Source organism: Trichomycterus rosablanca, chromosome 9, assembly GCF_030014385.1.
Source record: "Trichomycterus rosablanca isolate fTriRos1 chromosome 9, fTriRos1.hap1, whole genome shotgun sequence".
Classification (NCBI taxonomy): Eukaryota; Metazoa; Chordata; class Actinopteri; order Siluriformes; family Trichomycteridae; genus Trichomycterus; species Trichomycterus rosablanca.
In genome coordinates, this window is record NC_085996.1 from 7832421 (window position 1) to 7848221 (window position 15801).

At 40.3% G+C, this 15801-nt stretch overlaps 1 protein-coding gene across 1 annotated transcript; it reads left to right on the plus strand.

The window, feature by feature from the left end:
- The first annotated feature begins 1095 nt into the window (after positions 1–1095).
- On the plus strand, positions 1096–15617 carry gnpat2 (glyceronephosphate O-acyltransferase 2). The gene is made up of 16 exons (XM_063001805.1): positions 1096–1149; positions 2672–2863; positions 3001–3177; positions 3734–3863; positions 3986–4113; positions 9863–9938; positions 10311–10462; positions 10546–10676; positions 11010–11233; positions 11460–11708; positions 11870–11949; positions 12851–12991; positions 13138–13237; positions 13398–13491; positions 13666–13727; positions 14113–15617. Exons 1-16 carry the CDS (start codon positions 1135–1137, stop codon positions 14166–14168), a joined length of 2007 nt encoding a protein of 668 aa, XP_062857875.1. The 5' UTR covers positions 1096–1134; the 3' UTR covers positions 14169–15617.
- The last annotated feature ends 184 nt before the right edge of the window (positions 15618–15801 follow it).

Below are 15801 nucleotides of genomic sequence, written 5' to 3' on the forward strand. Positions count from 1 at the left end.
AAAGCGTGACTGTACTGTAGGATTGCAAGAAATCTCTGTACAGAAGGAAAGGTAAATTGCATTGAAGCCAAATGCTCTGCTGTTAGCCCTGATAGAAGATGCAAAGAAGTACAACAGTGCATCCAAACACCTCCAAGAGAACTGAATCAAATGGTAAGTCTATTTCCAATCATTCAATTTTAAGACTTGGTTTGTTGATGTCAGTCTCAGACGTTTTGCATGTATTGTGTATGAAACTAGTCCCTCGTTCAGACAGGTTTAAGGAACTTTCAGCGATGTACAAACCCAAAATGTTTACTGACATTCCCCTGGTACAATGTGAGAGTGTGCCTAACATAACCTTGACTGAATGGGTACTAATACCCACAGTTCCATCTAACACCCACAGTTACAAACACGTTTGGTATAGTGCAGTTGTAGCCTAGCGGTAAAGGTACTGGACTAGTAAGCAGAAGGTTGCTGGTTTAAACCCCATTACTGCCAGGTTACCACTGCCAGGTTGCCCTTGAGCAAGGCCCTAACACTGAATTGCTTAGATGGTATACTGTAAGTCACTTTGGATAAAAGCGTCTGCTTAATGCCGTAAATGTTTGATTATTTTGTAAGCTACGCCTACCATACAGATAAACTTTGTGGATATACAACTACTGACTGTAGCCTATATGTCGCTCTGTACACGTTTCACCTCACTGTACCCAATTTATCAATTAAAATGAACTTTCAGTGATGCAGGAATAAAGTGCTTCTTTACGTCTGTGTACTTCTCCGATGGACCGATGTTGCTCTCTAGTGGTGATCAGTCCCTGCTTACAAGAACGTACCCGCTCGTCATAACCCAAATTGTGCCCCTGTGCCCCTGGTACTTAATACACGATCGCAGGGGTTAAATTAAAACAAACCAATCACTGTTGAGCATGTTCCCATTCCAGCAATCGTTTCTCTCTGTATAAACGGGTCAGAATGATAATAAAAGGCGTGTGGGGTTTTAACTGAAGGAATAAAGTGGAACCATTGTGAGTTCGGGTGGGAGTCTCCAAAATCACAGCAGCTGATTGGACTGCAGTCTGATCCGATCAGGACTAAAGGGCACCGTGCACCTGCTCCGCTCCGGACTCTCCGCCTCAAGAGCCGAACATGGAACCGTTCCTGGTAAGGAAATAAACTTTATTCCTGCGTGAGGTTTCTGTAGCTGCTGTCCTGTGTTGTTCAAATGTAAATAAACTGTTTTAATGCTCTTTAAATGAACTTTAAGTTCCTGAGTTCAGTAACGAACTGATGGGAAAATGATGAGAATAAAGTTTTGGTTTACAGGGTTTCTATTTGACCAACCCCTTATTTTTAAAAGCTGAGCTATTGTAATTTTAATTTTAATGTTTTAAGAGAGAATGAAATGTTGTTTTCCAGCATTAACCACACAACAACACATCAAAACAAGAAATAAAGTCTGAAAATATTACACATAATGAAACGACTATCATAGCAATAAGATCTAAATTTACATTAATATGTTTTTTTTAATAATAGTTTGATGTATATATAAATAATTGAAATATTTAGCTTTAATTAAATAAATGTTCATTTCCAACTTGGATTTTTCCAGTTCAAGGGATTTTGTGTTAATCCAGAAATGATATAAAAAAGCAATTCAAATCAAAGGAGCTCTATGTCTGTGTCCAGTTTAATTTAATCCATTGAATGACCGGGAGCAATCCATCGGCCATTCCACCCCAACCCAGCTCAGACATAGCCAATCGTCTGTATGTAGACACCAATAAAACAAGATAAAACACGTCCCCCCAATATTTCGATGCTCAAAATGCCCATATACTGATGTAAAAATTATAACTAAACATAGTTTTACAAAAATTCTCAAACTATACATGTTTTATAATGGCCCTTTTGCCCATTGTGTGCGTTTGGGGGTGTACAGAGGCACTCAACATAAAATATTTGATTGTAATATTTGCATTTGCTCATTCGTCGTATGCTCTGGTGCTCCTTCGTCCTCCTGTATACGCTTTTGTTAACTGTTTTTATCCATTACTGAATATACAAACACAGTGATGCCATGATGCAGTTGAGCCAGTTGAACTGTTTTGGATTAACAACAGTGGGTAGGCAACATTTTTTAAGTGAAAATAAGTTTATCGTTTCGCTACAGAGAACACACCTAACTTTTGTACATGTAACTTAATTTTTTTTTTTTTATTATTTATTAATTTATTATTTTTTATTATTTTTTATTTTTTAATTTTTTTTTAATTTTTAATTTTTCAATTTATTAAACTTTTGATAAATACAAACTTTTTTAAAACTAAAAAACACAATGCAAGAATTGAGGGTTAGGGGCTTTGCTCAGGGGTCCAAAACAACCAGCTACCTTCTGATCACTAGTACAGTACCTTAACCAACTAACACTGCCCTCTTGAGTTGTCGACCTCATGTTTATACCAGCCTGTGTGGTATCTCAGCACATACAGAACACCATGCTCCCTTTTCATATAGACTCACCTACTCACTCAGATTTAACAGGCAGTGATTCTTTGCACCAAAATAATGTTACTAATTTTATTTCAATGCATTTTTGAAAATAATTATTTTATATTATTGCATCACATCAGTCACACCGTGTCCTCATTGTTTAAATGCATTGTGGACCCTTGTGTTGCAGAAAGCACACAGCTTGGAGGAGAGGCTTGAAAGCTTCTTTGACATTCTGGAGGAGAGGAGACAGGAAAGTGATTTGAGCCATGCACTTCGAACATATAGCCCTCAACCATATCGGGGTGCCACAGATCTCTCAGTAAGCGTCCTTAACAGGATGGTACTGGAATCACAGTACCTGCGCTACATTATTTCAGAGGTGAGGTATACACAGTGTGCCAGTGCTCTCTCCCCTTATCGTTTATTGTTCTGAACTCTGCACAGAGTTCTCTGTTGGTTTCTAATGTGAGCAGCACTTTACTCTGTGTAATGCATACACGTGTTCAATATGTGCAGATAGCTGCAGAATCAGGTGATCCCTGTGAATGTGTGAAGGAAGAAGCTGCAAGAATCCTAGAGGAGATGGGTCAGAACCTGCAGCTGAGCTTCATCCGCCTGCTGGGTTTCGCCCTCACCAAAGTCTTCAAGAGGCTCTTCAGCTCCATACGGGTTAATGAGGACGGACTCACACGGGTCAGATATACATTCATGATTTGTCACTACATTTATTAAATCATTTACTTACACCTAAAGAAAATTTTAAATTTGAGATAGAATAACATTACTGTAACTTATGTGGTGCAGCAGTTTATTATGCTAAGCCACCGCTTCTGAGATCTGGGTTTGTATCTCAACAGGTGTTATTAACTGACTGGGTTTTTACACAGACATTAATAACTATGTCTAAAGTGTGTGTGGGGGGTGTGTTCAGGCAATGCCTCCAGGGACATTGGACCCAATAAAACCTAAACAGGATCAGATGGTGATAAATGAAAATGAAATAAACAAGCAAGTGACAACTGCTGCTTTTCCCCCTTTTTTCTCCCAATCTAGTAATTTTCAATTCCCAGTTTCAACATTAGCCACATTATTATTGCTTTACTGGTATTTGATGAATAAGGCTTGAGTGACAAGAAAATTCACTAAGCTGTGCTGTTCAGTAAGTCTGTCGTTTTTGACAACAATGGAATCCCTGGATGGGATGTTGAAAACTAACTACATTTTTCCATTATTCCTTTTTGATCATTAGCTGAAAAAGGCCATTCAGGATAATCCAGTCATACTCATGCCCAATCATCGGAGTTACATTGACTTCTTGGTCCTGTCCTACATCATGTTTACTTACGACCTCTCCGTCCCAGTCATAGCAGCTGGAATTCGCAAGTATCTACTACAAAAAATATAATAATACACATTTTCTGATTTTGTCTAATCTAATTGTTATTTTGATAATACTTGAGCTGACTGTGCTGATTGATCTGTTTGTGGATCTTTCCTCTAGCTCTGATGGGAATGTCTCTGGTGGGCGAGATCTTCCGTCGATCAGGAGCGTTCTTCATCCGGCGTGCCATCGGATCTGACAAGCTCTACTGGGCTGTTCTGTCTGAGTACGTCAGGACCGTCGTACGGGTGAGAATTTACAGATCAATCAAACTACAAGTTTACATACACTTTATTAGGTACACCTCTCTGGTACATACTGTATATTTATTGATTCAATTATGAGCTGCACCTACACTTCAGAATACATTTGTCAGTAACAGTTACTCACTGTTACCTATCTGTTGCTTTATTAACTTTGTCACCACCTCATACCACATTTATTATTCAAAGGGGCACCTCACAGGACTAGATGATGTTCAGATGGTAGATTATTCTCAGCTCTGTAATGACACTAAAATAGTAATAACATTGCAAGGCAAGGCAAGGCAAGTTTATTTGTATAGCACCTTTCATACACAGTGGCAATTCAAAGTGCTTTACATAAGGAAAAATTAAAAGCATTAAAACATTCCTGAGATCTAGAACCTCAGAAAGACTTCTTGCAAACATTTAGTTACAATTAAGACAACATGAAATTCAAACAAGAGAGATAAAAATTAAGAACATGAAAAATTAAAAGAAAATATTGTAAAATATACCCTACAATTTGGGAAATACGAAATTAAAACAAGAGAGATAAGCAATTAAAACATGAAAACTAAAAGAAAATATAGTAAAATATACACTACAATTTAGAATGTACACTACTCTATAAAAGGAATTATTAAGAGCATGAAAAACTAAAAGAAATATGGTAAAATGAGGGTAATAGCAAAAATTTCGAGCTCAATCATAGGCACAAGAAAAAAGAAAAGTTTTTAAACTGGATTTAAACATTTCTACATTTGCGGAACATCTAATATCTCCTGGCAGTCTGTTCCAGTTATATGCAGCCCAACAACTAAATGCTGCTTCACCATGTTTAGTTTGGACTCTGAGCTCAACTAGCTGACCTGAGTCCATGGATCTAAGAGATCTACTAGGTTTATATTCTCTAAACATATCTGAGATGTATTCTGGGCCGAACCCATTCAGTGATTTATAGACCAGTAGCAGCACTTTAAATTCTATTCTGTAACTAACCGGAAGCCAGTGTAGAGATTTTAGAACTGGAGTGATGTGCTCAGTTCTCTTCGTCTTAGTTAAAACTCTAGCAGCAGCGTTCTGAATGAGCTGTAACTGTTTAATGGTCTTTTTGGGAAGTCCAGTTAAGAGACCATTACAATAGTCCACCCTACTGGAGATAAAAGCATGGATCAGCTTCTCTAGGTCTTGTTGGCACACTAGACCCTTGATTTTGGCTATATTTCTAAGATGGTAGAAGGCTGTTTTGGTGATGGTTTTAATATGGCTGGTGAATGTAAGATCTGAGTCTATTAGAACGCCAAGATTTCGGACTTGGTCTTTGGTTTTTAGAGCCCGGGAACTGAGGTGCTCACTGACACTAGACCTCTTTTCTTTGCTGCCAAACACAACAATCTCTGTTTTGTCCTTATTTAACTGTAAAAAAGTTTGGCTCATCCAGTTATTGATGTCCTCCAGACACTGACACAGTGAATCTATTGGGCTGTAATCATCTGGTGAGAGAGCCAGATATATCTGTGTGTCATCTGCATAACTATGGTAATCAATGTTGTTAGCCTGTAGCATTTGGCCTAATGGCAGCATATAAAGATTGAACAGAAGAGGTCCGAGAACTGATCCCTGGGGGATTCCACATGTCATAGCCACCCTGTCAGATTCACAGCTGCCAATAGTGACGAAGTAACTCCGGTCTTCTAAATAAGACCTGAACCAATTAAGGACTGTTCCGGAAAGTCCAACACAGTTTTCCAACCTATCCAGCAGTATTCTATGATCTACAGTGTCAAAGGCAGCACTAAGATCCAGTAAAACTAGAACTGATATTTTACCCGAGTCAGTATTCAGCCGTAGATCATTTAACACTTTTATGAGAGCCATTTCAGTGCTGTGGTGAGCTCGAAAGCCTGACTGAAATTTGTCAAAATAACCACTGGAATTCAAAAAACTGCTGACTTGATTGTAAACAACTTTCTCAATGATCTTAGCTATGAAAGGAAGATTTGAGATCGGCCTGTAGTTGTTTAACACAGACGCATCCAGAGTTCTCTTTTTTAGGAGTGGCTTAATGGCAGCTGTTTTCAGTGACTTTGGGAAAACGCCTGATGCTAGTGAGCCATTAACTATTTGTTGCAAATCAGTTTTTACAGAGTTAAAAATAGTTTAAAAAAATTCAGATGGCAGCATGTCGAGACAACATGTCGACGATTTAAGATGCTGAACTGAGTTTTTTGGTCTATTGTATTAAATTGTGACATAATAGTCATGTTATTTTTAGGTGTCTGTAGGGGCGGCATGGTTTCATCGTTTGACTGAGTGGCGTTGATGGTCAGTCTAATAGTTTTGATTTTTTCACAGAAGAAATGAGCAAATTCATTACATTTCTCTGTGGACAGAAGTTCTGGTGTGATCTGTTTTGGAGGATTTGTAAGCTTGTCGACCACGTTGAATAGAGTGCGGGTGTTGTTGATGTTCCTGTTAATGATCTTAGAGAAGTGCAGCTGTCTAGCCCTGCATAACTCCGAGTTAAAACTACAAAGGCTTTGCTTATAGAGATCATAGTGGATTTGAAGTTTAGTTTTCCTCCACTTACGTTCAGCTCTCCTGCATTCTTTTTTCAGAGCTATTACCATCATTGTGTTACGCCATGGTGCTTTCTGTTTGCTCAACGTTTTCATGACTTTTACCAGGGCAACCACATCCATGACAGTCAATATTTTCGCATTAAAGTTATCCAGTAGTTCATCAACTGACTCTGCAATTAAAGTTGGTGATATAGCTATGGCCTCCATAAACTGAGAACTAGTACTTTCATTTATGCACCTTTTCTTAACAGAAACAGAGCTAGTTTGAGCATCTGGAGTGATCAGCATTTCAAAGAAGACACAAAAATGATCAGAGAGGGCCAAGTCCTTGACCATAACAGAAGAAATGTTAAGACCTTTAGAAATAACTAGATCCAGAGTGTGCCCTCGAGTATGTGTAGGCCCTTTCACATGTTGCAATAGACCAAACGTGTCAAAAAGACCAAAAAGTTATTTGGTGTTATTGTCCTTGTTATTATCTAAGTGGATGTTAAAATCCCCAGTTATGATGAAGAAGCTGTACTCAGTGGAGATAACTGACAGTAGTTCAGCAAATTCATCTATAAAATGTGCAGAGTATCTTGGAGGTTTATAAATGGTTAAAAATAAAATTTTGGGAGTACCCTTCAAAATAAAACAGAGGTATTCAAAAGACATAAAATTGCCAAGCACAGTCTCTTTGCACTGGAATACATCTTTAAATAAGGCAGCTACTCCTCCACCTTTCCTACCACTTCGACACACATTCATAGAACTGAAGTTTGCTGGTGCTGTTTCATTAAGAACAGTAGCACTGCTGCCTTCTGCTAACCATGTTTCAGTTAGAAACAGAAAATCTAAACTGTAGGATAGAATTATGTCATTCACTAAAAATGATTTGTTGGCTAGAGATCTAATATTAAGCAGAGCTAGCTTTAAAGGAACCACAGGAGCCCCTGGGGCAGCCCAAGGTTGTCGTGGTACAGGTAAGAGGTTAGACTGGTTGACTTGATATGCTGAATGCGTTCTATTCTTTCTATTTCTAATCAACACAGGAATAGAAAACATTTCAGACATACTGGGTCCAAGCTTACTCTCCAAACTGTTGTCAGTATCATATCTGCTATAGCAAGGACCCTGAACACATCACAACGTGTTATCATTGTTTTGTATTCTGAAGCCGCTATCAGTAGCACTCGCTGAACATTCTGAACTCTGTACAGCCAGAAGAGATGAAGTACAAGGCTGCTGCTGATGGTGCTGAAGTGGCCTCAGAGCACGGGGGGGGGGGGGGAAGGGGGGGAAGGGGAAGGGGTGCCCTGGGCTTTTTGGGTGAAACCTGTGGACTGGCTGAGATGGAGTGTGAGAATTTAGTCCCAACACACACCAGTTTCTCCATTTTCTCTGTAAAATCCATATGTGGAGGTGATGTTGTTGAGAGAGAGAAATTGGAGGATGACTGATGTCTCTGCTGTTGACTGCTGTGTCACTGCCTGATGATGAAGGTCGTAATAGCTTTCATCAAGAGTCAGAAACTCAGCCTGAGATGTGTTCTTCAGTGATGGGGATTGTATGTTTGATGGTCCTTCATGGTTGAAGGCAGGTGAGGGAGGTTGAGGATGCACGTATTGTGTCGAGTCAGTCCAAGAAGCAGATGGGTGGCGAAGAGCAAAATGGAGGTTGTCCTTTAGTGCCTTCACTCCAGTCTTGCTTAGGTGGGTGCCATCTGGGTAAAAAAATTATCTGCGCCCCCAGAATAGATTAAAATTGTCAATATAATCCAAACCTTTCAAACTGCAGGTTCTGCTTAGCCACGTGTTGAGGTTGAGTAGCCGTGAAAACATATTAGATCCTCGGGCTGGGAGAGGTCCACTGATGAACTTCTGAGCAGTCAGCTTCTCAAGTGTATTAAACAGTTCAGTGAAGTTGTTCTTTAAGATTTCTGACTCCTCTCTGCGAATGTCACTTCTGCCCACATGCAGAATAATTCGGTCGATCGCTCCATGCTGGGAGAGAATGTTGGGAAGTTCCTCATTTAATTCCGAGACAGTCACATTCGGGGGACCGCATGTTAGCATTGATCTGCTGCCTATATTCTTGATGGTAGAGTCACCGACGATCAGAGTTTTCAGCGCGTTCTCTGCGTCAGGCGAGGGCCTCTGCTTAATCAGCCTCGTGTTTTTGCTAGCCCGCTTTGAGTCCCCTTTTATAGTCAGCTTCGCTGGTTTTGATTCGTTACCATTACCGCTGGGGGTAACCTCGATCAGATTTCTGAGCGGTTCAAAACGATTCAGCAAAGGGATCGGTTTTTGTTGCGACCCTGCTATTTTCCCACGGGGTGCAATTGTGCTAGCTTTTGGAATAGTTTTAGCTTTCCGAGCCCATGATGAGCAGTCTGGCGTGGAAGACATTAAGACAGCCACTTGCTGCTTTTGTGCTTTTGGTTTTGCTCCAAGTTTGTGCCACCGACTTATTCTCTCACATGGCTCGTTTCTGTTCCCCTGTTTTGATTGACTTCTGTCAAGCTTCGGGAAGTCTGTTAAGCTGTCTAGCCTTAGTTTAGCTGGTTGTTCTGTGTTAGATTTTGACTCACCCTCGAGTGATCTGGAACCATTTCTCCTCTCCGTTCCAGGTAGGATTGTGAGCATTTTTGTCTCCAGCACAGCGATTTTCCGTAGAAGTCTGTAGCAGTTGGAGCAGCACGAAGAACCCGCTGTAGTGATAGGAGCCATGGTAGTCCTGATAACTGTGCCCGAGTTTTTTAGTCTGACGGCTAGTGGAAAACTCTGTTAACTAAATGTCTAGTTTAATGTATTTCTGTAATGTATTTCTGTAATTCTGTGCCTTTCCAGCCGATCTATTGTCGGTGTCTGCTGATTGAGCTCTATATTTTAGAAATAAAAGATAAAAAATAACTAAAATAACTAAAAACTAAAAGCAAGCGGAGAGCAGACAGAAAGCGTGCAGCCAGAGCGAGCGAGCGTTCACTGTAGTGTGTGTTATTCTGAAATTAGTGTATCAGAAGCAGCAGTGTTGTTGGGCTACAGTCAGTGATTGTATTGTAGCTGTAGCTTGTAAAATAATTAATAAAAATCTTTATTTAAGCATCCTTTAAAAAAAAGATGTACAACAAGTTTATTGTCAGGTGTCCACATACTTTTGGCCAGTTAGTGTATCTTTGTGTTTTGCAGATGGGTTTTGCTCCTCTAGAGTTTTACGTAGAGGGTCTGCGCAGCCGCACACTGAAGTCTCAGAAACCAAAACTGGGTAAGCTAACCTGATGTGATATCTGCCTAAAGATGCTTTTTATTTTTCACTCTCGTCACACTGGGTCTGGTTGGATCCAGAAACACTGGACACGAGGCAGAAATACTCCACAGGGCGTAGCACATTCACTCACACCTAGAAGCGATTTAGAGCAGCAAATCCACCTTTTATATATTATTGGGGTGGTGGAAGGAGACCAAAGTACCTGGAGAAAATCCATATGGCCACAAAAGGAACATAAGCCTAAACTTAATCTATTAGTTTTTTTGGTCTGTATAGTTTATCTCCATGATCTGGTGCTGTTCTGCACTTACTCAACCAGCTGTATGTATGTGTGTCTGTGGATGTGTGTGTGCGTGCGTGTGTGTGCAGGGATGATGCAGATGGTGTTGGAGCCATTCTTTAAAGGTGAAGTGTTTGATATCAGCCTCGTTCCAATCAGCATCAGCTATGATCGAGTTCTGGAAGAATCTCTGCTGGCTCATGAGCTGCTGGGCATTCCCAAACCAAAAGAGACCACCAAGGTACCCCCCCCCCGGAACTCTTTACATTGGGTTATATACATATGTATATACAGTAGTCATAACGTGTGTGTGTGTTTGTACAGGGTTTGCTGAAGGCTCGACGTGTTCTGGAGGAACATTATGGATGTATGAATTTGACTTTTGGGAGCCCTGTGTCGGTAAGAGAGCTGGCCAAGGGCAGGATCAGCCGACACCACTACAATCTGCGGCCCAGGTACGTTTAACACCACAAGCTTCAGTTCAGGTGCTTCAGCCACATCCATTATTAACAGATGTATAAAATCATCACCATTTTTATGTTCTAACACTGCTTGTCACAGTAAGTCTGGTTTCTACTTTTATTACTGGATGAAATGCAGTAACACACCCTGTGTGTGTGTGTGTGTGTGTGTGTGTGTGTGTGTGTGTGTGTGTGTGTGTGTGTGTGTGTGTGTGTGTGTGTGTGTGTGTGTGTGTGTGTGTGTGTGTGTGTGTGTGTGTGTGTGTGTGTGTGTGTGTGTGTGTGTGTGTGTGTGTGTGTGTGTGTGTGTGTGTGTGTGTGTGTTAGAGACCTGCCGGGGAAGCTGAGTGAGGATCTCCAGGTGTTTGTGTGTGATGTTGCCCACCTATTGTTGCGGCTGCAGGAGCGAGGAGACGTTCTCAGTCCGTTCAGCCTCATGGCTCTGGTTCTCCTCCAGAACCCTGATGGTGTGGACTGGAGTGTGCTTACCCATAATACCCTGCACCTGAGGAGACTAGCCCTCCGACTTGGAGCTCAAATTAACTGGTCAGGTATGGTATTACACAAAAGACACACACTTTATGCTTGAATGGACACAATTTCCTTTAGACACACTTTTGTAGAAAGGCTTCCCAGCAGAGTGGATGATATTAAACTAACTCTACCAGCCCACCAAAAGCTAGATTGCCCCCCTCCCAAAAAAATATTACTGATTTAATCTTGGTGGCAGATTTGAACTTTTGATGGTTTATTTATGTTTATTTAACTGTTTTGCAGCTCAGCTTCCAGACTCAGAGGTGATGTCAGCCCACCTGAGTCTGCATCACTCTGCAGTGCACTGTGACGACGGGCGTGTCCGGTTTGTGGAGGAATTAGGGCCAGGACCTCTCACCCAAGAGGAGACCGTGTACAAGCACGCATCTGCTGTGCTCATATGCGCCTTCTACAGGAACCAATGTCTGCACATGTTTATCCGACCGGTGCTGGTGTTGTTAGCCATGACAGCGACTAAGAGTCACAACAAAGGTGAGGAAAACTGGACCCATGAAGGAAAGAAACATGATCTGATAAATCATGTGTTTTTTTGTTCAGACACGTTGTTGTTTGAATGAAGCTACAGGATGCAGTAACAGAAAAATGTTTAATCCTGATGATCATCACAGTTAATCACATCTTTTCGTTTGCAGGGGACGTTTTTGCTCACTTCTGTTTCCTGCAAGAGCTTCTTGCAAATGAGTTCATCTTTATACCGGGTCATGCAGTACAGGTACGACTGAGCTGGAATTTATCTGACCAGTATGTAACTGTTAAACACCAACATACACCAAAGTATTTGAACACCAAATCATGAGCTTGATGGACATCCCATTTTAAAAATAGAGTAATCTCCGTGTGATATTTTCTATTATACTATAACAGCATCCACTCTTCTGAGAAGGTTTCTCACAAGTATGTCTGTGGGAATTTGTGACCATTTTGTCAAAAGAGCATTTGAATGGCTGCAGCATTTGTAAGAAAGCATCAATTGATGTTCCAGTTTATTTATAAGCTCTGTGCAGGACACTGGAGTTTCTTTAAACCGAGTTTTTCTTTGTCTGTATAGATCTTATGCTGGAACAGGAAAGGGACTTCCCTAAACTGTCTCTGCAAAGTTGGAAGCATATAATTCCTTATAATAATGATTTATTACACCTGTTAATAAGTATTGTGTCTGAAACACATACATTTAAATATCAATTTTGTGAATGTACTAAGATTTTGGTAAAGAAGAATTTAATCTCATCAGCAAAAAAACTTAATCTGGACATTTCAATACATCAAGCCCAAACATAAAACCACAATATGTCAAGTCTGGTTTCCAACATGGTATGTCCATGCCCTAACCAGTTTATGCAGGGTTTTGAAATTGAGTTTAAAAAAAAACCCTTGTAAAAAACCCTTGTAATTTTCGGGAATTAAATGTGGTTTGCCAAGATAAACTGGCCATAATTATAGCTGAATGCTGCTGTGATGTTTTATTTACCATAGACTTCACTAAATGTATGTGTACTTACATTTCATCTAAATACAAAGTCAAAATATCTATTTTTAATGGTATAATATGTAAAGAGTTGATCTGGATCAATGAGATTGATGATTTCTTGATCTTCTGTTTTCATCTGTATCAGGATTTTGAGGAAGGTTGCTTTGGGCTACAGCGATGTGGAGCTCTGAGCATCACTGACCAGCAACTAAGAGTGATGGTGGATGAGCAGGATACCATCATTCTCCTTAGTGACATCCTTCAGCCCTTCATCGAGACCTACCAGGTTATCAGAGGCAATATTATAGACGCTCAGGTTTTTTATGCCATGGAATTATTTCCGAATCTGGATTTTACTGTGATCCCAGAGTTTGAGGTTTAGTTGGAGGTTTGTGTGTGATACTCATGTGACCCGTGTCATTTTGTTTTAAGGTGGTTTTTAGGATCGTGTGTGAGGAGAAATTTGAGGTGTTCATGGAGAAAAGCTTCATACCGTCCATCCGTGCTGCCGTCATCAAACTCCTCGTCTCAGGTTAGAAACTTCTGCCAAGTTCAGGAGGATGATACTTGAACTGTCACTTTGTCTGTCTTGGAAATTTTGCTCATAAATTCTCACATTTTAGTCGTTTGGAATTTTATATTTAGCTTTGTAAAAACTGCTTGTGTAAATAACTGAACCATCTTCCTCTCAGGTGAGGTTCAGACATACGAGTGTTTGTCATCAGACACTCAGAAGAACGCTCTGTCAGCGCTGATCAGGATGGGTGCAGTGTCTAAATCCAGAGTGTAAGTACAGACTTCTTACTATAACAACATTTTTACTGTTTATACAACAACTAGTTTCAACCCGACTTTTTACCGTAATGTTATATCTTGATAACGTTTTTTTTTTTTTACTATATCTGTATCACACCAATGTATTACATTTAGTATTTAATAATGTGCTCTTTTTATTGTCAGATCTGACCAGATTGAGTACAGGGTGAACCAAGCTGCAGTGAAGAAGATTTTGGAAACACTGGGTACAGAAAAAAATCTCAAAAGTATGGATATACAATATATGACCATAAGTACTGAGTGCACAAAGTAAGGTCCGTGAGACAGGGTTTGGACAAGTTTGTGGTGAGAGGACAGTGGGTTGCACTGTAAGCTGGCCTTAACTCTACCGAACACCTTTGGGATGAATCAGAAGGTTGATTTTGAGTCAGATCTTCTCGTGCCTGGTTTGTGCCCAACAAATTGTTTCTATGATTAAAAAAACACAAGATCTCCCCAGATGAGTGATGGTTGTCCACATACTTTTGGCCATATAGTGTATTACAAACATTTCTTTACATTTATTCCATTTTGGATGCAGTGTAATCAAGTCTTAAGCTGGTTCTGTTTTCTTGATTTGTTTGGTTTTAGATGGGAACCTGACACCAAGGATGACGTCAAACTTTAAACTCAGACCCAATCTGTAGAGAGAGTCCGGCACATTTGGATACCTCAGAATCATCTCTGTTACCTTATGTCATCTAACCACAGTTAGTGGTCGCCGGTTCTCTTCCTGTTATTATAACATGTTTTTGTAGAACCTTGATTAGGGTCAAAGAACACTAATCAGAAGCAGCAAGTAGCAGTAGCAAGTAGCAAGTATTTGAAACGTAGCCTCTTAACCTTCGCTTTAGCAGATCATTGGCTCAGGTAACTAGCAGTATTAAGAAAGTCCAGGACCAGATCTGAATTTGAGGTCCAGATTTGAGTTTTGAGGGCCAAAAGTCTGAGGCCACTAGTGAAAATGCTTGTTTTGCTTTTTTCTTTAATTTAATGTTTTTTTTTGTAACGGGGTGTGAAGTGCAAGTGCAAAAATGCTTGACCAAGGTAGAACAAAGTGGACAAAACAGGGAAAGAGCAGAACTGAGACTGAACTGGTTGTCACAATATGACCGGCTGCTCCAACCATCTGCAACAACCCAGTTTTCCAAAAACTGGAAGAACAAAGAAACTTCAGACTGGAAATGCATGAGCGGGACTTCTGGAACAGCTTGTGGATGATGTGGATGTGGATTTGGATTTATAATGTGCTTTTCCAGAAAATTAAAGTCACACCACCTTTGGGGCAGTGTGCTCTCCATGGGCAGTTCCATCCTAAGGCCCAAAAATGCTGCAACACTGGGTGAGTTCCCAGAAAGAAATAAGTTTAATGTCATAGCAGATTAGTGGAAAACTGGACTGAACCGGACCGAGCAGCTCGGTATCACGGTTTCAAAAAGAAATATAAAGCATCAGACTAAAGGAACTAAGATGAAAGTGAAAAAAGGAAATGATTTGTAATACAATTTGTTTTGTTCCCTGTTTTGTCCCCTGTTTTATATAAATGTGTATAAACACTTGGTGTATCTACTGTTATGTAGAGAGGAGATAAACACTGTGTGTACAATTTAGTTTTCTATGCTTTTAATTGTAGACCCGTCATGATTAGAACATTTAACACTTGTCATAAAATATTCATAATGAACAAATTCCTGATATTTTTTTTATGATTAAATTATATGATATAAAAAGAGGGCGCTCAGACGGTGCAGCTGTCTGTTACGCTAGCCCACCACCACTGAGATCTGAGTTCGGTTTGGCCGAGTTATCGCTCGCTGGGCATAATTGGCTATATCTGAGGGAGGGGTGGCCAAAGCCCTGTGATGGATTGGTGCCCATGGACTGATGAGTCATGACCTGGAATGAGTCTGACAGCCAATGCACTACAAAACCCAGAGATGGAACATCATGCTGCCTTCAAGTCTTGCATTTGCGTTTACACATAAGGGCTTATAATATTTTTAGGAATGTTTTATTACTTATTCACATGGAAAAATAAGATGATGAACATGTACCATGTGATTGTCTGTATGTATTAAAACCTGAAATGAACTCTTTCCAGCCTAAATGTACAAATGCTCTTAAGTTTGAATCCGAGCTGTGCTGACAACGGGCCAGGCACCCAGTCACTCATGATTGCCTGTGTCTTATTGAAAGTGGTTAAACTGGGTTCTTATTGCTGCTGGAACTGCGACCCCTGCTGGCTGGTCATGGTGCCTGCACAAAAAATGGTAGATTTGC

Bases quoted from the DNA above. Each gene is read 5' to 3' on its own strand.
- gnpat2 (XM_063001805.1), top strand. The intron at 4,114-9,862 runs GTGAGAATTTAC...TGTGTTTTGCAG, and splicing joins ACGTCAGGACCGTCGTACGG to ATGGGTTTTGCTCCTCTAGA. The intron at 13,728-14,112 runs GTACAGAAAAAA...GTTTGGTTTTAG, and splicing joins GAAGATTTTGGAAACACTGG to ATGGGAACCTGACACCAAGG.